The sequence below is a fragment of the Sabethes cyaneus genome, chromosome 2 (assembly GCF_943734655.1).
Source record: "Sabethes cyaneus chromosome 2, idSabCyanKW18_F2, whole genome shotgun sequence".
Lineage (NCBI taxonomy): Eukaryota > Metazoa > Arthropoda > Insecta > Diptera > Culicidae > Sabethes > Sabethes cyaneus.
Genome location: NC_071354.1, coordinates 242,468,857 through 242,492,266, shown reverse-complemented (window position 1 = coordinate 242,492,266; position 23,410 = coordinate 242,468,857). Strand labels below are relative to the sequence as shown.

Sequence of the window (23,410 nt, the reverse complement as noted above, 5' to 3'; positions counted from 1 at the left end):
AAATTCAGATTTCAGGACTGCTTAAAAAAGCACCTTGAGGGTGAAAATATATTCGGTCTGATCAAAATTAGTTCCATCGCTCCAACTTTTAAAGCAAATAATCAAAAGTTTAGCTCAATAATAGTGTCTTCCAGTGATAACAGCTTGAAGAACTAAAGGTAGCAAGAAGACTGGTATGCTGATATCTCTCACTTAGTCAGCGCATCGCTTGTAATAAGGTAAAACAATCAGTGACCCGCTTAGACTGCTTAAAACCGGTTCTTTACCCTATATCAGAAGAAATGTAAGCTGATTTCTGCGACGCAAAGTGCTGACCAACTTTACTAGATTTAATAAGAGAAAAAGTAAAAAGAACTCATTTGCATCATCCCTAACGCTTGCACAAAAGAAAATCTTAAAGTGTTGACAATAACTGAAGCTATTGTTAGCTGGTTGAGATCAAGTAAAATGGCTACAAAGCTCATAAAGGATGCAAGAAACCCTATAGCTTTGTTTTATGGCATTATGACTATAATTGTGCAGTTTGTGTTGTTTCCCGGTCGCACCCCGTTAGGCCAGTCCGCCGGCCCATTTCACCTCCTGGTCCTGGAGGCAGCTGGTAACAATTTGCACATCCGGCCCGGGTCGGGTGTCGTGTTTGAGAAACTGTTGGCTCACGGCACAACATAAATATATGACGGTGTGGTGCCGCTAGCTAGACAACAAATGCTGAGCCGCCCTGTTTTCGACGTTGTTAGTGAGAAATGTTTTTTTTTGTATTTTCTTCGTGTCTTGCCAGCCAATTGTGGCTCACAAGTTTCTTTGCTTTCTCGGACCCCGATCAAAGACGGTGGAAAATTGCCTCGGGTGTCAGGTTACCTTTGAGCTGCCGTTGAACTGGGAGTAATTTGACGTGATTTTATGGTTATTTTTCTCTGAGGCAATTTGTTCATCAGCGGGATACATTGCTAAGCTTCCACCAGACAATGACTTGCCGGGGTGAAATGTCAGCACAGCTTAGTGAATAAATCTAAACAAACAGAACATGTTACAAAGCGCGAAAAGTTGGTTCTCAGTTGATACAATATTGCTGCCTTGATTTGATTTAATTATGACGAATAATTAATTTAGCGCTATAGTAAACAGCTTCCTTTCGCTTTTCCGGCGGCGAAGAACACTCTCCGTAACAACAGTCTTCTGCATACTCAAACTCACAATCCAAAAAGAGAAGCAATCAATTTTAATTTCAACAAACTTAAAACACACACAAAAGTTCGCCAAATTTGAGTAGGTATCTCCATCGTTTATAATTCTTGACAATTGTCAGCTTCGGTTCCCAACCATCTTTCTTCGTTTTGTTTCTGTTAAGAACGTTAAGAAGAAAATATTACACGAGATGAAACTACTTGCAGATATCTACCGTACAGCTGAGGAAACTTTTACTTGCTGCTGCGCAGCGGAAGCAGCAAGGATGACGTCAAGTCAAGACACGTTACATCACAAGTGGGAAATCATACGTCGGAATAAAGTGTGTCACTCTTTTATTGACACACCGGGAATGATTCTGTTACGTGTTCGAGATTTGTTCGGAATTTGATTTCATCGAAAATAATTTATTCGTTTTATTTCCACACGGAGCCAGCGTCAATAATTTTGCCACTCTATTTCAGTCAATGTTTTCAAGCTGATTCTACGTCTTGCATTTATTCGGTGAAGCAATTCTCCTCTCAACTCAAGTTTAAGACGACTGTATAGCTCAAAGACACTCACAAGAACTCTACCATGTCGTGTACTTGAGCCACGGAACGTTCATCACGTAGCCAAAAACTGATTTGAAAAGTTTCCGCTCGTGTGTCATGGGAGGATACTGCTGGCTGCTGACGCTCGAAAGTTATGTCCTAAAGTCGAGTGGTTTATGTCGTTTGACGACGAAGTGTGTTGATAAACGATAAACGGAAAATCTAATTAACGGCTCGGAAGAGCAGCATTCTTCCACAATTTACGGAACCATAAGCACACGAAAGAACGACTGACTGACGAGAAACAAAATCAATTTATTTGATAAATCAATAACCTTTAATGTAGAGGTAGAAGGTAGGTACTACCACTTTTGCAGTACCCAAAAAGGATGGAAAAATCCCAACCCGTGCACTCGCATGAATTCAATATAAAATCAGAGGATTTGCTATTTGCGTAGTAAGAACTGTAAAATTACTGCCTAGCCGAATACCACGAAACGTGAACGGAGATGAAACAACATTTCCAATGCTCGAAAGCTCGTAGCTCTAGCTTTTATGTGAACTTTGAACGTGGAACCGAACAGTTTTCCCAGCCTTTTTTTTTTTGCTGGTTTGCTGTTCTTCAAGCCATACTGGATTATCGTAACTCATTCAATTTATTGCACGCTGCTGCCGTACGGGAAAATCCTGCTCGTGCTCGTGCTGCTGTCGAGTGAAAATTGTGAAGAGCTGAAACGGGTGTCATATTTTCTTTTTGTTGGCTTCTTTGCAACGATAGATCTAGATTTCTAGATCCTAACATGTCGTTTAGAATGAACGGGGGAGACAAATCGTTCTTTCATGAAAGCAGGAATTGTGTGATAACGGATGATACCTTCATTGAATGAAAACCAATGTCGGATTTGCCTTTGTCCGAATTTTGCTGAAAGATTTTGAAAGATACAAATGATTCGTTCAGCTATCAGCAATCTGCTTGTTATTGGAGAATGCTTCTTTTGTGAGCTTATTCGATTTCAAAGAAAAATTATGATATACAAACGTAGCGAAGAACGTTGTATTAAAATTTTCGAAACGAAATTCTCTCTCTCTCTCTCTCTCTCTCTCTCAGCAGTGATACCAGATCTAGAGATTTACTCGTAGTTCTACGGTTTAAGAAATTCCTGTCTATACGAACTTGTATTTTGTGATTAATTCAAAAATTTTAGTCGAGCATGTCCTGTTAAGGCCGTAGGGCCTTTGTTTAATTTTAACTTCGAATGCGCGCACCCTTGAAGAAACTATGCCGCGCATTCTTAGAAATGTTTTTGTTACTTTATTCCACCGTTGGTCGTTCTACTTTCTGACCAACGCAGCTGGTTTTATTACATTAAAACATTCTTGGCTTTGAAAACAAAGATTTTTGATTACGGAGTCCATATTATTCACAATTTACAACAAATCAAAATTTATAATCGTTCAGATTTTGTTCAAAACTGGAATACTTGTTCTTCAATGGAAAGTTTTCGAACTCTAATAATTTGTATCACAAACATGCACAGCTTACACAACATCCAACAAATGCCGCTAATCCTGCTACGCAAAACCAGCAACGAAATCCAATTATTAAAGGATTAATCTATCGGACCACCGGTTTACATGAAACAATAATTGATTTCCACTCAATTTCCGGCGGTGCCGTGCGATTGAGGTTAACCGGATTATTGAAATCGAATGGTCATGGGCGTGTGATAAGCCTTTCCAGTGCCGAAAGAAAATTTGCGTGCTGTGCTCTGACACCAGCGAAGCGTGAAATTTGTTAGCGATCGTGATTTGATCTTCGACCATCGTGGCTTACCGCATCTCGGACGTGTTCAACCCATCCACATGCATATATAAAATTTTGGTGCTTGGAAAGCTAAACTCAATGATGTTTCAACTTTTGAGATTAACTTTGCTCATTCCGTAGCAGTAAATTATTCAATTAAAACAAGCTCACAGAATAAGTGAGTAATTTCCAATCTACTTTGCACTGTTCTGTTCATGTCTGTGGCACTCTCGCGTTTGTTTCGGTCATTTTCACATAACAATGTTGACTTCAACTGTGGGTATTATTCAACAGAAACAAAAACAGCCCGCAAAGAGCCCCGAAGATCTATAGGCGACACAAAGCGAAAGGTTGTCGCACAGGAGCACAGCATCCACCCAGTGCGCCGACAGCAATTTGGATTGTTGAAAATGAAAAAAAAAATAACACCTCTGCCACCGAGTGACCGAGTGATCATCTAGCAGCAGAAAAGCCATAGCCGGCGGGAGCACACATTGTCAAGGGACGCATTGATGCGGAATTGGCCTCAGTGGCAGCAGCTAGCAAGTTTGAAAATTAAAATTTATTGTTTCGTTCGAAATTCTGAAACAAACAATTCTCCTCTCCTATTTTAAGGCATTTATTTGTTCCAATTTCCCAAACCAGTCATCTAATAGTTAAAGTACAAACCTGTGTTAATTTTAAAGCCTTTCAGTAGATGCTGTAACATTCTGCCGAATAACCTTATGGATTTGCCGTACTTTTTGCTTATTTGCATTCTATACCCACCCGATGATGGGGTATTGAAAGGAAACTCAGTCTGTAGAAATAAACACGTCCAGTAGGGACTAGCTGGAATCACTTGATACCACTTCTGTGATGCCTTGCCGGTGCCTTGCTAAATATGTAGGTCGACAGGATTTTACTCCACCATCAGCTTTGGTTTCCTTTTTTGATCTTGTGCTTCTTGTAATCATAGAAATTGCTCCCAAACGGTGCAATTGAGCGGAAAATATTGAACCGGTGAGACGGGCAGTCTCACAGTACGTACCAGAAATTGATTGAATCATAGAAATGATAAATATTTACCAGTTTATGCTGATTGATTTTGATTTGCAGTCAAAGCAAAATTTATTGATTTAAAGTACCTGTGTAAATCTAAAACGCGCCAATAGCAGTGGAGCATGAGTTGAAATGGAAAGCGAATTTCTGTGTGAGATTGGAGATTGGAAAATTCTCTAATTTGTAGGTTTTCCTTTCGCGTCGCATAATATTTTGTAATGAAGTAATTATATATTATATAGTTATATAACATTATTATTTTTTTCAAACGATAGTTTTTAATTGTTTTTTTTTATGGAATTTCAATAACATCATTTGTTCAATATATTTGAAGTACAACAGTCGGCAAAACAAGAACAATGGAAACATTACACTAATTTATAATTCACAATATACTTGTACTATTCGATCAGATTCTTCACTGCCTTAGACGTTTCGGTTTAAACTCTCAAATCGTAAGACTTATTTATTAGTTTTAGGTTCAAATTTCCTTCCCTACATGTTCTCTAAGATCGTCCGCAAGAGTTGATGGCAGTTGCGAAATTATGTAGTATATTGACTGAAGGTTTTGGAGCGTCTTAGTGGAATACAAAATCTAAAATTAAAGAAAAGATATGGTATATTACCCAGTATTATTTTGAATGTACCACTCAATGGTTTCGTTATACATCTAGAACCGGCCTGTATACTGAGAACGTCCTTAGAAGCAGTAACATATATACTCTACTCTACATTCAGCATTGTACTACCGTGAAGAAGGTTGACCCGGTAACACTTTGCTCGTATTAGTTCATCGAACATCAGCAGCCGGGCCAGCTCTTAGATTGGATGCTGCCAACAAAGTTTTATCGTGTTTAAAAAAATCAGAGGGGTTGTGCACAACGTCATTTCCAACAACCAATCACGAAGCTAGGATTTCTAGATAGACAAGGCTTCATTATTTCCAATTTTTCAATAGTGCGCACTTAAAAATCTTAGTTTTCTTAATTCGTGTAGATGCGTAGAAGATTTTCCGATCGATTGGTATAAAAATATTTAAAATCGATCGGGAAACCGCCAAGCTATTAGCGCTCAGAATCTTTCATTTTTCGTGACGCTCGCATTTTATGATTTTTGAAATAACCCCTTATACCAGCTAGTAGTTAAAAGACGTAGTCCTACGTCAAAAGTGACAACATCTTCCCGTCCCAACCGGTCGAAGATTATTTGCGACGATTGAGCCTAGACCAATCTGATATCTGTACTTGGGAAGTAAACCAGAATAAACGACAGTCTCCTCGTTTCAAATAGATTTGTCTACTCCGCGATTAAACCTACACTATTTTGATGTCTTTGCTTGGGAAGTACACCAGAAAGAAAGATAAAACCGTCTCGTTCTAACAAAAGTTTTTACGAACGCGATTAAACCTAATTAAATTTGATGTCTGTGTTCGGGAAGTGTGCTAGCCCGAGCAGGAGCGAAGAGCAAAATAATATCAAAACGTGTTATGGAATAGACTAATCTCAAGATTTTAGTCTTGACCTTGGAATGAGGTCATACATATATTAATATTTTTTTGAAACGATGGTTCTACAATTGATGAAGGGACGGTAGGGGAAAGAAATGAAAATTTTTGGTGAAGGAGGGGGAAGAGCGGAAAGGAAGGGGGGGGGGGGGGGGGGGGTGTTATGGAAATCGAATAACTCATACCTTGATTTGCCTGACATAGTTGGTAAAATAACAAAAAATAATATCAAAATTTTGCTCCTTTAAGGCCAAAAGAATAACTACTTGTGTTATTTGAATAACAAAACAATAACATGACCGTATTCAGAGTTCAGAATAACATTTTTTAGGTATTGAATAACAAATGTAGTAGTAAATGAGATATTAAAAAATCATTTTATAAAATATTTGTAATCCAAAAATTTCTTTTATCATTAAAAAAAAATTTATGAAATATTTCGAATGTCCTTTTAAGGCCAAAATAAGATATGATAACAAAATCAGTTACTATACTCATCTTACAACCACTGTTTTATATATCTACTCAATAACAAAATGTGTTATCACTTTATCTACATATCTATTCAATGACAAAATATAGCATTATAACACAGTATTATTGTTTTTATATTATTTTGCTCTTCGCTCCTGCTCGGGAAAACATGACAAAAATTTCCTATTCCAACGGATCGAATTTTTTTAAGACGATTAAACCTAGACCAATCAATCAATCATCAAGACATCAATCTGCTTGAAAAGTACGCCAGAAAAAGTGACAAAACCCCTCGTTCCAACAAGTCGGAGTTTTTTTTTGTACGACGATCAAACCTAGACCAATTTTACAGAACAGAAGTGGAAGTAGAAATTCAAACACGTACATGCTACTTTCTACAGATACTAGCAAACCTGGTGGTCGCGAGTCACTATTTCCCACGAAAACACACGAACGCATACGAATGCACACGAAAGCATGTGAAAGCTGCTATGCGATTGGCAGCGAGCGTTCTGCTTATATTGCTGTTATTCGTTTCTTTGCGAAAACCTTCCCAAAGAAAAGTAAAAACAAAAAAGACTCTGTTACCAGTTTTGATCGCCGAATCATTCGGACAACGAGCCAGTCGTTGTATGTTGGAATTTTGGTTGAAACAGTTGGAATCTTGGTTTGTTGGAGAAGTGCACTACAGCTGTAGTGTTCGGTTGTAATATGATTCTATCTAAATGCGCATGTTTAATGTCGTTGGAAGAGTAGTGAAAAGAGAATATATTGTGTTGTGGTAAGGATGTGTTACTGATAAAAGGAATCGAATTGGTAGAATGTCTTCAACGTTGGGAAAGGGTTGATAATAAAAATGATTTTTGATTTCTGTGAAGTAACAAGAGCGCAATCGTTTTGTTTTCGATATTGTTAAATTGTTTCCAAATGCACAGTTTTGCTTGGGCAACTATGATGTTTTCGCTTGGCCTGATCTTTATGAGAAATAATTCTATAAACATCAATTGAATGCCGTTTCACTGATACTACTGGGCTGTAAACAGCGAGTTTGTTAGACATAAACCTAGTGATCGATATCTTTTCACCTCCACTGGATTTGTGATAAAACGTTTATTTTTGGCTTTGTTAAAAGGTAGGAGAATTTAGTTCTTTAATGTGCTCTAAATACTCTCAACTTTCATCTAAGAAATAGGATCACAACATTCAGTTGGGTACATTTTTTGTGTGCCAACTTTTTCAATTAGTACCGCGAATCTCGTTCATTAATTAACAAGTCGCTCTGTGTTATTTCTTGAATGATGGCTACCCGATCAGATGATTCAAACAAAAATATTACAAAATTGTAGCTCAAGTTGATATTTCTATCAAACTTTGTTATAAACGCGATAGAAAAACTTGCGACACACAAATTGTTCTACAAAGATTCTATCTCGTTATGTTATTTACAACACGCTTTGTTACAATTTTGTTATAAAGCAGGGCAGAATGCTGAGTTTTGTAAATCATCTTGATATAATCTAGATCAAATTATATCAAATTTTGATGCATTTGTGATATGCCTAGAGCGGAATTTGTTACAAATTTTGTTATTTTAACTACTAACGAGACCAAGTTTATAACAAAACGCAAAGAATCTTTTGTTATAAAATACTTGTTATTTAAAACTCATCCTGTTATAATTTGATTTGTAATTTGAATTTGTTATTCATTTGATCGGGTATGTAGAGCACTGGAAGCTACGCAGACCTACATCGATGTTTCAAGTCCGGTCACTGAAACTCCGTAGCGGCTACAGCTCGATTGAACTTGACAGACAACATTTCAAAACAGAACTTTGATTAAACCACAAGTTAGGCTTTCTTGAGCCATGAACACATGTTCATGAATAATGTTCGAATTTGATATCTTTATACGTAATCTATAGAAAGGTCCATACTATCAACCAGGGCCCGGCATCGTCGAAACAAATAAATGAAACTGATTTTCTCTTACCTTCGCTTCATACATGAAGTGACTTGCTTTGTTTGTTGTACAGAAAGTTTCAAGCAAGCTTCAGTTGAAGTTGGTGGCTGTTTCAATTGACGACGGCAGAAAGTCAGGCACGATTTGTCGACATTGACTAGGTTAACTTTAATATGCGTTGCATTATAGAAAATGTTACTCAAATATAATTTATTTGCATTCAAAGTTGCTGGCCTTCTTCTGAATATTTGATAGAAAAGTATAAATCAACAGATGAAACCGATAGTCCTGATGAAGTGAAACCCGTTTCGCTGACGCTGGCTGAAGCCAGTTTGGAACTGAAGCTTCGCTGCTTCATTATTGAGTGACGCTATGCAATTGAAGGTGACGTTGTCGGGCCCTGGTATCAACATTAATGGGAGAGACTTGCCTATAGGTGTATACATTCGATGTCCTACCTAAGCTTGCGTTTGTGTCGTAAGATCCCAAGTAGCACCATTTGTTGTATGAAGGGTTAAGCAACTTGAAACATTCAAGTATGGTAAAAGTTCGCATCAGTTACCTTTATCGAACTGTTATGTGATTGAAAAAGCGCAAGAGGTGGAGCCTATATGCAACCAATTGTTACACATATGTTTTATGAAACATCAATCCGCATTATCTATCCATTCGCGACTACGATATTAAAAGAGATTTTAAGCCTGTTCGCACTCCCACGAAATCCTATGTCGCGTTATCTAAGCTTGCGACTACGATACTAAAAGAGATTTTAAGTCTGTTCATACTCACACGAAATCCTATATGTCGCGTTGTCAAAACTTGCGTGAAAACAAAAAACAAAAGTACTTTCTTCTCTTTTTTCCTCGGACAAAAACCAAACAATTATACCTAAGCAACTTTGTAATCGCGAATTATGTTTAGCAGGAAGCAAATTTCCTTTCTGGTCCCCACGACGAAAATTATTTACATTAATATCCTTAACGCGAAACAAAACTTTAGCTTTTTGGGCCTATCATGAGCTTATCTTCATGCCATTCAAAATTTATCGTGCAAAATATAATTTTGCTTTGTATTATTTGATGCGCCTCGTGAAAGTTATTAATTTGTTAATTTTCAAGTTTAAAGAATTAAACCAGCCAGATTAAGAATTCGTTTACGATGGAAAAAAGCGGTGTAAAATCGTACTAGATACTGTAATCAAATAATATTTTAGTAAATGCCATGGATTCCTGATGAATGTTCGTGTAATTATTGTTAAAATAAAAACATTTCTTCGTTGAAAAATACTTTTTCATAAAATTATGGCGGAATATGATGTTACATTGATTGTATTTGTTTGGTTACATTTTATTTAAAAATATGCCGTAATCAACATGATGCAACATCATGTGACATTATTGTTTAGCAATGACATTTTAATAACACGATGTTGCGATGAAGTTTCATGTTACTAGATATAGACTAACATATTTGTGACAGCCAGTATAAGTATTGGATAACCTGAATCTAACGTATTAATAACATGAAGTTGGTTATTCGTTGCGTGTTTCAATACTGTAACCGGTGAAGTTTTTTGCAATTTATACAAGACTAAATAGCAACATGGAAGATGTTGCAAGTGCTGCTTGGGATCACAGAGCACGTAGATACACGCAACACTCGAACACAGATCTTGAAGGCACCAGTCATGAAAGTCATTCAACTGTTGCAGCAGTTCTATGCAGCCTGCTGCAATCTGATGTCGAAAGTACGACAATGTAAAGCTTGGGATCGTCGGCATAGATAAGAAGTCGGCCTGATGGTATAAGAAGGCAAACGACGTTAGAAAATAAAGAAAAAAGAAATGGCCCCAGGTTACCACCGAGCAGTTTGTAAACCATTGTAATTTTTTCCTATTTTGACGTAGAATAACGTCTTCCTTCAAGGTGTCATTCCATAATTAAGATTGTAATTACCGTTACAAAAATATGAAAGATTTAGTTCTGCCAATTATGAATGGATTCTAATGGTTTAAATACCGTTCGACTCATAACAGATGTAGCAATCATATGGTTTCTATTATGATTTTCTTTATCAATTACGAATGAGTGAAAATTACGGAAAAGTTTCAAGGTCAAATATCGCCGTACATTTTCTTCGTGGTCGCCTTACTTCACAGATAGGGACGACAGTTAAACACACCATCTGTTTGCTGTGTTTTATTTAAAAAGATAAAAAGTGACTAAGCCTCCTCGTTCGAACAGGTCGAATATTCTCTACGACGTTCATACTTACACTAGTTTGATATCTGTGCTTGGGAAGTATGCCAGAAAAAGTGATGTCTCTTCATCCCAACAAGCTTTCTTAGGATAAATCTAGTCCAGTTTGAAATCCTGAATGTAAAAAGTGAGCGGTCAGCCGTATCTTTTATTCGATTATATCCGCATACTGCAAGAATTTGTTCAAAACTGATGACTTAAGGTACACCGGGGCAAGTGGGACCTAAAAAATGCATAGTTTGGGTTTATTCCACTGTGTTTTCTATACCTATGATTATTTCAAAGTTCTTTTAGCACAGAAACTCTTCAGTGGTATCACTTCGAAGGATTAATTACGAAAAAGTCCTATCAATTTACATGAAATGAATCTGGAGGAGAATTTTCAAAATTATGGCGATAGGTCCCACTTGCCCCATTTACCGGGGCAAGTGGGACCTATATTCAAATTTGATTAAAAAGCATAAAATAATAGTAAATTGTGTAAGTTAATATACAGCAATATTAAAGCATTGCAAGAAGCAATGCATGTGGGCTTCTTTTTTGGGGCCCCTTGGTTTAGTCTTTTTCGGTTTTATTTTAAAGCTTTACTGGTATAAATATTATGTAATTGAACTGAAAATGTTCGATAGTTCATCTAAAAAATGTATTAAGACAGGAAGTTTTGTGCTGAAACATTTTATTTTTAATAGGTCCCACTTGCCCCGGGTGCTTTGAAGTGCCGATCTTATTTTGACCCATTTTTTTAATGCCGTTTGTCAAATTAAACAACTAGTTTTCGGGTGTAATTTGTTAATACACTCATTATGTTTACCTACTGTCAGAAAAACATGTACTTTTCCGTAAAGCCTGTGGCCAAAATATCATTTATAAAAAGGTGCGTCAAACTTACAACGCAAATTGAAAATAACGCTCAAATTGAAAGTCCAATTTTGATGTTTGGAATGCCTGTTATAAATAATCTATCATTTTAATACATGTGTTTGAGTTGTATCTTTCATTTCTAGAAAGGTTCGGTTGGAGAAAATGAGGTTGAGGAGAGTTATGAGCTCCGTTCCCACTTACCCCGTATTCCCACTTGCCCCGGGGTACCTTATATGAAAAAAGGATTGACGGAATATTCATGCATGTGAGAACTAGCGACTGTCTGATCCGAAAATAAGTTTCGGGCGTTTAATTTGTTGCTTTACAATTAGGTGAATGCAATTGTTTACATACTTTCGATAGTATTGCTGTCAAGTGTGAAATAACTGTTAAACTGTGTCTAAAGGTACTATTAATGTGCAGGGGACGTTAGCTAATTGATGATATTTTAACTGTCATAATTTTAAGTCGTTCGTATGGTAGTTTAAAGGCAATTACTTTTCCAATCAACCAGTCACAATAAAAGGTGCTATATACCAACTATTTGTAAGGAAATTGACGAATGTGAACCAGTGGTAAATGATAATTTTTTGATTTAGGACTACGTCTTTGTTTACTATACTGGAACTGGGTAGCACTTCGTGAAAACGAAAATAGAAGTGTAACGTCTAAATGAAAGATTTCAAATGGTAATATCTACTAAACTACTGAACGAAACTGAACAATTTATATATCGTTGGATAGATAAAATGACCAGTAATTTTATGGAGGATGTAAGAGAGCAATTTTACGGAGGGCATAAGAGGAGGGGGGGGGGGGGGGTCGTCGTCACCGTGTCAAACTCCTCCGTGTTGTGAATCATAAATTTTAGTCTAAGGAGTATAATATTTCCCATGGTCTTATTTTGCCAACCGTTGGACTGAGCTTAAAATACATTGAACAAATTACCTTATTAAAATTCCAAAAAAAATCAATTGGAACTAGTAAAGAAATGTGAATTGTAAACAACACCCAGCCCCCTATGAGAAGGAAAAATTGTTATAAAAATTTCCGATTGTAACAGAAAATACAAAGTTACATCGAAACAGTATCCCGTTCAGGGAGCAGGTCCGTGTTTCACCTTCAAGTCGTCCTTTTTAATTCATCAATTAATTTCATGAATATTGATGGGACAGCAGCCACATCAGAAGCAGTCAACACCAAATAGCTTTCAACCCATCAGTAAAACAGTTTTTATTTACTTCTTTATTCCATCAGAAAACTAAACGTAAAAGCTTACGACTGGAGCTCAGGAGCGCAAAATGCAACAAAGAATGCCATTACAGAATTATGCTCTGAACATTTGCATAATTCGTTCGAGTGCTGGCTGCCATGCTGGTTGGCTCGTAAACCTTGCAAGGGAAAAATGATATTCCATCCAGGGCAGAGTCCGTCCTTGCGTTGGTGGTTTTTCTTTATGAAAATCCAACGACGAAATAAAACTTACAACTGCACTGGAAGCACGGCGGCAACGAATTAGCATCATGGCTGGCAGGCAGTCACACCCAGCTCGGGCTTCCTACTGTTGTCCTGTGCTGTCTGCCCTTCACCTACATTCCATTTACGAAAGTTGAATTTCTATTCTAGGTGGTGGCGAACGACGCGATGAAAATAAATATCCGGATTTCCGCTTGCGGCTGAGGGGCCACGAAGAAGCACTTTTCAATTTACTGCAACTCAATTCAATTACATCTTTGCAGAATTGTAATAAGCCGCTCCTAATTATGGTTTAACTTTTCTTTCTTTTCTTTCGCAGAGTACGGGTAGAATACTATGTAAATGAAAATACATTCAAAGAAAGACTGCAACTATATTTTATAAAGAATCAAAGATCAAGTAAGTACTGCAACTGGCATTTAACTTTTTCATCAGAACAAATGTGCCTAACACATTCGAAGCTACTGCAACTCATTGTGCTATTCAGTTCCCTCCCAGCTAAATTATTCACCAGGGAGATCCTAATCAGTGATTAGACTTTTTGTTATGCAACCTTGGTTCTATTTCGGTAGCCCATTGTCGCCATTGACATGTGCCAGTGTCCTATATTTAACCGTAGTTTGCCGTTCCTGATTCATTAAACAAACAGCGCTGTAACAGCGTTTTTTTTGCCCCATCCAAACCGAACCGCAATTTAGAAAATAACCGATAACACAAACAAATATTCCTAGGTGGGTGGACGGGCGCAACAAAGTTCCACCCAACAACATGTAGCGGAGAGAAAGAGGGACCATAAAAAGAGCCCATTCATGCAGGCATCTATCTATCATCATCGCGTGGTAAACTTCAGTTTCAATCAAGCCTTACCAGCAACAGGTTTTCTCCATCGCTCATCAGGCGCTGGACTGCCTGCTGTTGGTGAATGTTCGGAAACCGAACGGCCCGAAAGCACGCGATTGTGAGAACGTATGCAAATGAGGAGGTGGTAGAGAGCTGTTCGAATGTGTGAACAATTCTGATGTATTTTTTCCTGTCTACTAAATATAATTCAAGCTTGTTTCTTTTCTTTTTTTTGTCCATCCCAGGTTTAAGGATACGTATCGCTAACCTACTATTCAAGTTACTAACTTGTATTTTGTACATATTTCGTGTAGTTTCGGACCTCGATCCAACGTTCGCGACTTGGTAAGTATCGTAGCGCAGCACAGCTGGTGTTTCCGGTCTCTCAGCATCGGAGCATCGTTCCTCGGTGCGGATTTGCGGATTAATTGATTGCTTTCGTGCCGTGCATTTGCCTGCACCTATAACGCGGCCAGTCAGAATGTGATTGCAACTTTGCACGCTATGCTGCCTGGCTCCATGCATGAATGCATGCATGAATGCATGCATTTGCATAGCGTTCTATGTATTTTCGATCGATAACTTCCTTCGTCACGCGAGGCGAAATGGCGATGCGGAAGTTGGCATCGGTAATTGCGAAATGGAATAAAGTTATCATATCGTCCGGCATTTTTCGGTTTGCTCACAAATGCTTGCGAATGTTTGTTCGGTTGTTAGTACCAGGCTGGAGTTATTTTTATGCAAATAATGTCAGTTATATTTTGGTAGCCTTTGGGCGTTTAGATAAGGAGCGTAGGAAGAGGTAAATCCAATGAAACGGAAGAGCAAATCCTGAGGGGCCACTTTAAGCTCATTCAAGATGCACCTCTAGAGCAAAGAGTGTATGCACTGAGTTGAAAGAAGTATTTTCGTTTGCTGAATCATTTTAGATGCTAACAATGGAATAACAATTCAATAATATGGCATGCATGAACCAAGAAAGCAGTTTAGTATGCATCGATAATTTTCATAATCAAATTTAACTTGAAATTTATGCAAATCAAATTAATTCTTTATTCCTCACATCAACGAACGGGAAGCTTGGATACCATTTAAATTTTACACGAACAGAAATCGACAGTCGGCCAGAACAGACCAAAACAACAGTCACAATGCCAAAGGAAAACATCGAAAACATGCAGTCGAGAACAGCCTCGAAGTAAATCGCATATTCACAGATAAAATACCGACAAATATCTCTTGCTACTCTCCAGAAAAAAAAAACAGAAGGAAAACGTAACGAAAACTGGACTAACGGGATAGAAAAAGAAGAAAAACGCGTGAAAGAAAAATAGTGAAAAGGTTTGTAAAAAAAGAACACGAAAGAAAAAATGTCACGAGAGGAAAAGCGGAGCATAAAAAGAAAAGAAAGAGGGAAAATGAGGCAACAAACGAGAAGACTGGACTGAAAAAGCTGAAAAATAAATGAGAAAAGAAGAAAAATTAGATTAAAGTAAGAAAATCAATAAGACAGAATAAGAGAAAAACGAGTCAAAACGAGAAAAAGCGGAACAGAAAAGTAGCAAAAGTAAATGAAAAATACGGGACAGTAAAATAGAGAAACATCTATTCCCGTGATAGGAGGGAAAACGAGAAAAAAAAGAAAAAAAAATATAAACAGAAGAAAGTATAGACAGAAAAGGAGGAAAATCGGGACAGAACGGACGAAAACGAACAACGGAATAAAAAAAAGTTAAAAAGTGAAAATAGATTAAGCCCGAGTCCGAAAATAAGAAAAAGTCGAAACGGAACAAAAAATGGTAAACGAGATAAGGACGAGCATTGAAAACAAGAGAAACTAAAAAGGAAATAAAGAACAGAACAACAGAAGAGAAAGAAAACCAGCAGAGGAAATGAGTAAAACGGGAACAAAAGGTCCAACGGGAGATTAAAAGAGAAAGATTGGACAAAAACAGATTGGGTCAAAAAAAGAAGAAAAAAGCAAAAAAAAATTAAAACGGGAGAGAAAAAACAAAACCCGGGAGATAAAAAAGGAAAATCGGAGAGGAAATTGAGCCAAAAACAGAATAAACGTGCCAGAAAAGACGGAAAAAACGGGGCATCAAAAAGAGGAAAAACCTAACAGACAAAGACGTAAAGACGATAAGAAAAGGAGATAAAATTAGTTAGAAAAAGACGAAAACTGGAAGCAAAAAAGGAAACAAAGGGAAGTGATAAGGCGGAAAACGGGAAAGAAAATAACAAAAACGTGATTTTGGTGTGAAAAATGATAAACTTTGAAATTTCGGTGAGGACAAAAATATATCAGTTCGTTCAATGGCAAGTGGGGGACCATGCAATTAAACTACCCCCGCACCCTTATATTATTGCACAAAAAACTCCTTCACTTTATAAGAAAATTTACGTTGGACCGCGAACGAGTCAGTAAAAGTTAAACAAGTAACGGAAATGTTTGAAAACTAAAAATAATAAGAAATAGGACAGGAAATAAAAAAACGGAAAACTGTAACTGGAAACATGGAGCAGAAAAAAAAGAATTAACCAGAGGAATACAGAAAGGAAAGTGAAAGCAAATCAAGAAAACGGGACAGAGGAGAAAAATCAGATCAAAACGTGGAAAAATGAGGCTTAAAAGATAGAAAGGAAACAGAAACGTGTCAGCGAATAAAATTTCAAGCAAAACTGCATGTCTAATTTCGTGTCCAAGGCCGGTTTGTAGTAAAACTTCAAGCATAAATTTGTTCAAATTCAAGTCTAGTATAATTTCCAATGGCAAGTTCAGGTTCAAGTTCAATTGCATATCCGATTTTAGGCCAATTTCAAGTTTTATTTATTTCTAATTTTAGGTTCAATTTTAAGTCAAATTTAAGCTCTGATTTGAAATGTAATTCCAATCTAAAGTTCAATTTAAATGCAATTTATATCCAATTTCAAGTCGATTAAACTCCGTCCATGCCCCACGTGGGTGGCGTGTGGGAACGCGTGGTGTAAGGCGTGAAGCATATCATGGAGAAATTTCCACTTTGCGACTTAAATCAAAGCACATCATGCGAGATGCGACACCTTGAATGGCACTAGAATTCAGAAGCTAAATTGATGAAAGCAAATTAACTGTCTCTGACTACGTTGATTATATCTGAACATGTTCAATGCACCCTCAAGCAAGTGGCCAGTTTCGAAAAAAAACTAGATCCACGGAAGCCAAGCCTCCTGTCTATGGTCACGTTGGTCGTATCTGGACATATTTGAGGAAGTCCGGGAACACCCAGGAAAGCAAATAACACAATATGGTATTTATTTATCGTAAAACCATGTCTGGAATTGACCATTGTGGCCCAAGATACTGAATTTTACTTACATGGATCTATTTTTAGAGTTTAGTGTGATTTGAGGAGTCGCATGATGCGTTTTTGGCCATACTTGAAACTGGTCAGTACCTTGGGGATTGAAGGAGAACTCCTTGAAAATATCCAGATATGACCAACATAGCCCTGGGTAATTGATTTGGCTTTCATTGACCCAGTTTTTGACTTCTCGTGTGACGTATTTTTGTTCATATCGCAAAACGGCCATTGCTGCGAGACTTCGGCTTGGGTAGACTTTCAAAGCATGTTTTATGAACCTTAATTGAATCTTTTCGATTCTAGCTGTCCAAATCCTGTGTAACGGACTGTTGTTTCCAAAATAGATAAAAAAAGCGCGGGAGCAGTGTGGTTCAGGAGCTCAGTGCTAAGACGCGGAGAATGAACTCAAGATTTCTTCGAGACTCGGCCATAATGTGTCTGTAATGCTCCCGAAAGTTCAATTCGGATTCTAGCATAACCCCAAGATCACGTTCTAAATGTGTTCTGTCTACGTGTTCGTTTTCTATCCTGTACGTTCATTGAATCGGGGACCTTTTCTGTGATTACTGAACATTTTGCTACGCTAATCACCAAAATATTGCGTTTGCACCAGTTGTGAAACATTAGCACACGTCGTTGAAAAATACGATAAACAGTAATGGTCCTAAATTACTGCCTTGTGATATCCCTGCACGATTAAGGAGTTCTTCTCATTCTATTGAGCCCAATTTGACACACAGTTAACGATCAACCAGGTAAAAATTGAATCAGTTGATAAGGGTTGAAGACACACCCAGACGGTCAAGTTTGGCTAGCAGGATGAGGTCATTAACTTTTTTATCGAAGGCCGCCTTATTAGGTCCGAATAAATCGCATAGCATACATGTACGTATGACACAGCGATGAGAACTGGACGAGATAGGTCACGGTAGATATACCAAACTCATGCTACTTTGACGAAATCTAGAGTTGTGCAACTCGAAAAAGTTTATTGTTAATTAGCATCTCGAAAGGTTTTGAACTAACACATAGTGAGATAACTCCATTAGATATCCCATATATCGCATATTTTTCAAACTGTAATAAAGAGAAATTATATAAATAAATAATGAAGAGAAATTCAAAATAGATTTTAAAGGCAAACAGAGCGCGTCGGCTCACTTTATTAACATGGTCGAAGGCTAAGGTTAGGTCGCCAAGAACTTCAAAATTGTTTAATATAAATTTGTTCTAATCATTCATGAAGCACATTATTATTAGCCGTTAGCCGACGGTTAGCCGAGATTCGAACATACGACGACTGGCTTGTTAGACCAGCATCGTACCTCGAAGCTAACTGTGCGGTAAATTATTATCATTCTCAGTTTTCGTTAATGGTCCTGAGGCTATAGGTTCTTAGTATTTCTGGCAAGGGATCAGCATCGCTTGCTTTCGAACAACGTTCATTGCAACAACTTTGACAATCAATTTTATCCGAAACCGTGATAATTACGCAGGTTGAAATTCGAATCCAACAGATTTGAATAGTAGTTTAAATTGTAATTTACAATAATATTTGGCTCAGGGGAAGAGCAGAATATAGGAGTCTCAAGGTCGTGGTGACCGGGCGCCCAGATACGTTACTTGTATGATTTTTGTTATAAACGATAAATTCGTGGAGTAAAGTTTTTAATGTAATGGTTCGTAAACGAATTAAATTAGCGAGAAAATATTAAATCAAATCAAAACATTCGTGAGAAATCGTCAACCTTATCTAACAAGACAGATGCAATATTTGCGTTTTTGTGGATTATTTTATCTAAATACACTCAAGTCTTTTTTACACGGGGGATACGTGCCGTGCAAAATAAAATTAATTCAAAAAATCTTGTAAAAAAGTGTAAGTGTAAGTAGCCAAAACTTGTATAGTGGTCAGTACTTTTGATTTATGATTATGAGAAAAATTATCAACTAAATGAGCCTGTAGAATGAACCGAAAATAGGGGTGTTGCAAGATACCCAGTAAACGGAGTTACTTGCAACACTTTTCTGATTTTGCGTTTCTTATGATTTCAAATTTGATTTCAAACCGCGAATGAGTATTTTGAGATATTTTGAATATATTTCTAGTAAAGCAAGATATACTGGAGGCATGTCTTGTTTCCCAATTTTGTCCATCGCTTTTTTTAAAGATATTCGGTGAAAATGCAGCTTGTCGGCGAACTTCAAATTGCCGTTTCAAGGCACGTGGAATTTTTCACAATTTTAATTTTTCTGGAGATGGCAGTACTGTTTACATACTGTCTATTTTACAAGTGCTGCAAGCCGCGCCATATTGGAAGTAACAACACGAATTCATCGTTACTTTCCCAAGTTTAAAATATAAATAAAGCTCAAAGTTGCTATTTCTTAGCTTATATGATGCACTAGATGTGTACAGGAATCAAACGATAAAAAATAATTTCATGTCAATGCGCTGACGCAACTTTGCGCATCCATTTTGCATACTCTGAAAGTGAAATTACTTTCCAATCGTATAAAAACAAGCAAATCAATTATATAATGGATTAAACTTAACTAAACAATGGGTAAACGTCCCTTCTTTAAAACGCCATTGACTACAAATGGTTATGTTTAAAAAATAAATGCGTTAGGGCTGACAAAAGCGCGATGCGCAAAAGTGTTGCAAGTAACCCCGGTGTTGCAAGTATCCCCGGATGACGGTAATTCAAAAATCGTAAAAGTAAAGCGTGCAAAAAAAAGACTTGAATGTATCCATCCATGGAGCTGGTTGTGTGATAAAAAAAACTTTGATTCAACCGAATATGAGTGAAAGTTTCGGTACGTTCATTATGAAATAAAGTTAGTAGTTGTGAACAACGTTTATAAATAAAATGAAACGGTACGGTCATTTTTGAATGAAATATTTGTTTGCAATCATAAAATTTAAGGTCTTCACTTGACGCATTAAATGATTCCGTACGATCATTGTTCAATAAGGTTTATGATTCGGTACGATCATAGATGAACTAAATGGTTCCGTACGACCATTGATAAGTAAGGAGTTTCGGTACGTTCGTCGGTGACTCAAGTATATGGTTCGGTACGGCCATAGATGAATAAAATGGTTCGGTACGACCATTTACAACTAAGAAGATTCAATATGTCTATTGCTGAATGAAGTATATGGTTCGGTACGACCATAGATGATTTCACTACCAAAACTATTTTTATGCCAACGTAAGAACCGATAACTCAATATTTAGTGAACGGGACATAACACTAATAGTTCTTGCAAACGGATAGTTTACCTTTTAAACCGACCGGTTTCGGGAAATATGTTTCCCATCAACGGGGTGATGTCCAACTGATTATCTTGAAGAGATGGAGCATCTACATCCTTAACTTAGTCAAACTGAAGTGTGGCGATGCATGCCATTAGTCTTCAACATCAAATAGACTGGGACAGTGGAAAAATGTTAAAAAATGTGAGAAAATCGTCACACTTAAATGCCTGGGAGTCTATGCAAATATCTACAGCTGAGCAACCGCTAATGAATGAGGACGATGCTCCAATAATATCGCCGTTCTTCAGTTTGACTAAGTTAAGGATGTAGATGCTCCATCTCTTCAAGATAATCAGTTGGACATCACCCCGTTGATGAGAAACATATTTCCCGAAAGCGGTCGGTTTAAAAGGTAAACTATCCGTTTGTAAGAACTATTAGTGTTATGTCCCGTTCACTAAATATTGACGGACCATAGATGAGTTAAATGAATCGGTATGACCATTGACAAGTAAGAAAATTCGGCTCGTTCATTGATGTTCATTCAAGTATATGGTTCGATACGTCCATATATGAATTAAATGGTTTGGTACGACCATTTATAAGTAAATGATTCAATGCGATCATTATTGCATGAAGACTATTATTCGATACGACCGTTGATAAATAAAATGGTTTTGTCGTACATTTTTGAAAAGATGGTCTAATTCAGTGTGAATCATGTATACTTGATATACCAGATTATATATATAAGTAGTTGTAGAGATTTAAGCTATTGATGTAGTTGGATTTTTGACAGATAAAATGGTTGATCGATCATAAAACAGATTTTTAAAGCTGCATTATACTCTAAAAAAATTTTTTTTCTTTCTCTTGTAACATCGCATTCAGTATGCTAGGGTGCAGCTATGTAAAGCAAAGTCGTGGGCTTAAACCGTCATTAGACATTACCCTTCTTTATCGACAGACTTCGCAGCCGGCTGTTAGAGTACAGGAAAATTACGGGGTCAGTGTAACGATCCTACTGACTCTATCTAGCAAGCACCGTCTAGCCGAGATTCGAACAAACGACGACTGGCTTGTTAGACCAGTATCGTACCTCGAAGCTAACTGGGGTGTAGCTACGTGCGGGCCATAAATGATGTCACCGAAGTCTGTTGTATTAAAAAGAGAGGCTCAGGAGAAGAATCAAATATGTTAAATGGAAATGAACAAGAATTAGACGAACCTCGGTTGGAAAATTCTATCAAATCGCCTCGGCAGGATCCCCAGGCAAAGAATCCTGCGGGTCCAGAAACATAAAATAAAGCGTGGAAAAAATGTCACTTAACAAAGACACACACAGATTGAAAGTAAGGATAGTTTTCCGCGTTACCGCGTTGAAAAGACTAAAACAGCATTTACGTGAAGTCCATGTTCCTCTTAGGCTTACCCAATGTCAAAAGATTCGAAAACATGCATTTCCTCTCAGAAAAACCCGAATTAATCCACCTAGCGGCGTGACCTGGCCTTTCTACTAGATTTTTTTTTATTTCTTAGTATCTGAATATGTATCTATAATTCAGTTAGCCATAGTTTTAAACTTAAATTTACTACGAGCAACTATTATATTTTCCTTACTAGACTCCAGAATGAAAATATGAAGTAAAATCATCAATTCAAAAACCAAAGTGCCACAAACATTTCCGATTGCGGGTAACAGTAAGAGAAGAAAATTACGATTGAAATGTTTCATAGCAATTCCTGCTTAAAACGCTGGAAAAAGAGCCATTTTTGTTTCGACTATTTTTAATTGAAATGAAATTTTGCTGATGTGCAGGATACCATGTAAGGATTCATTTTCTATGAAACTTAATTTTTTTCGTCAAGCGTAACTGTTCAAAAGGGCGTTTATATAAATGAAAATTTTACAAAAGTTAACTTATTGTCGATTTCAATTCGTATTGCATCTCTTAAAAATGTAAAAAAGCTCACAAAATGATGCTGCTTCTGTGTTAAATTATTTTAGTCCGTGAATTATCAAAGGAACAAAGAGAACAAGAATTAGCATTAAATAGTACAATAATATATTTCAGCATCAATTAAAATATAGTTGGTAGTGTAATGATTCCGTTCTCAGGATGGTTATAATTAGACGATCAACTACAACAGACGAAACTAGGCGCTGTTTAAGCCATCGAAATCTGGTATACAAAAAAAATAAGTGAACAACCAGCAGAGTTCACAAGACAAGGCTCGATGTAAATTCTACCAACAGAGCCGTTGGGTATTGGGAATACACAAACCAACTTTTACACCGACATATTTCCAACGTGTAGCGAATAATAAATTTTGAGATTTTGTCAACTTGCCAGAATGTCAGATACGGTTGTTAGATATACACGCTCTCTGAAAATGCGGTGTTTAATCGACTACATCAAACGTTGGACTCTTTGAAAAACTACAAAACCCTGCTTACACCTTTAGTAAATTCTTTTACTTATTTGTTACTAAAAGGTAATCACTTAATGAACACAAAAACAATGTTTTTAAAGTTGTTCTCAAAAATCAGAATATAGTTTTTCCGTCAATTGGAGTTTTCAACCATCGTGAAAAATTTTAAGTAAAGCTTTTTTCAACTGCTATCGAGAATAGAAACTGAAATGGAATAACATTTTAATCTATTTTTTGATGCCACAAGGCATACAGAGACTTGTAGCGTACCAACAACATCATGTAAATATTCGATTCAAATTTCGATCGGTACTCTATTCTCCGTCCCGTAGCTAGGATATAAACTTTAAAAAATATCGACCATGTCCTCCATCTGACACATTAAAACTTGCTTCTCCAAAGCTCTCACTGCAAAGTTATATGGCAAA

At 37.0% G+C, this 23,410-nt stretch overlaps 1 protein-coding gene across 1 annotated transcript in view; it reads left to right on the top strand.

Moving 5' to 3' along the window:
* Positions 1–23,410, top strand: part of LOC128734140 (potassium channel subfamily T member 2) — a 164,157-nt gene that overhangs the window by 56,614 nt on the left and 84,133 nt on the right. The window contains exons 2-3 of the mRNA XM_053828177.1: positions 13,419–13,498; positions 14,185–14,284. Of these exons, the coding sequence (XP_053684152.1) occupies positions 13,419–13,498; positions 14,185–14,284 (180 nt within the window). The remainder of the gene's footprint in view (positions 1–13,418; positions 13,499–14,184; positions 14,285–23,410) is intronic.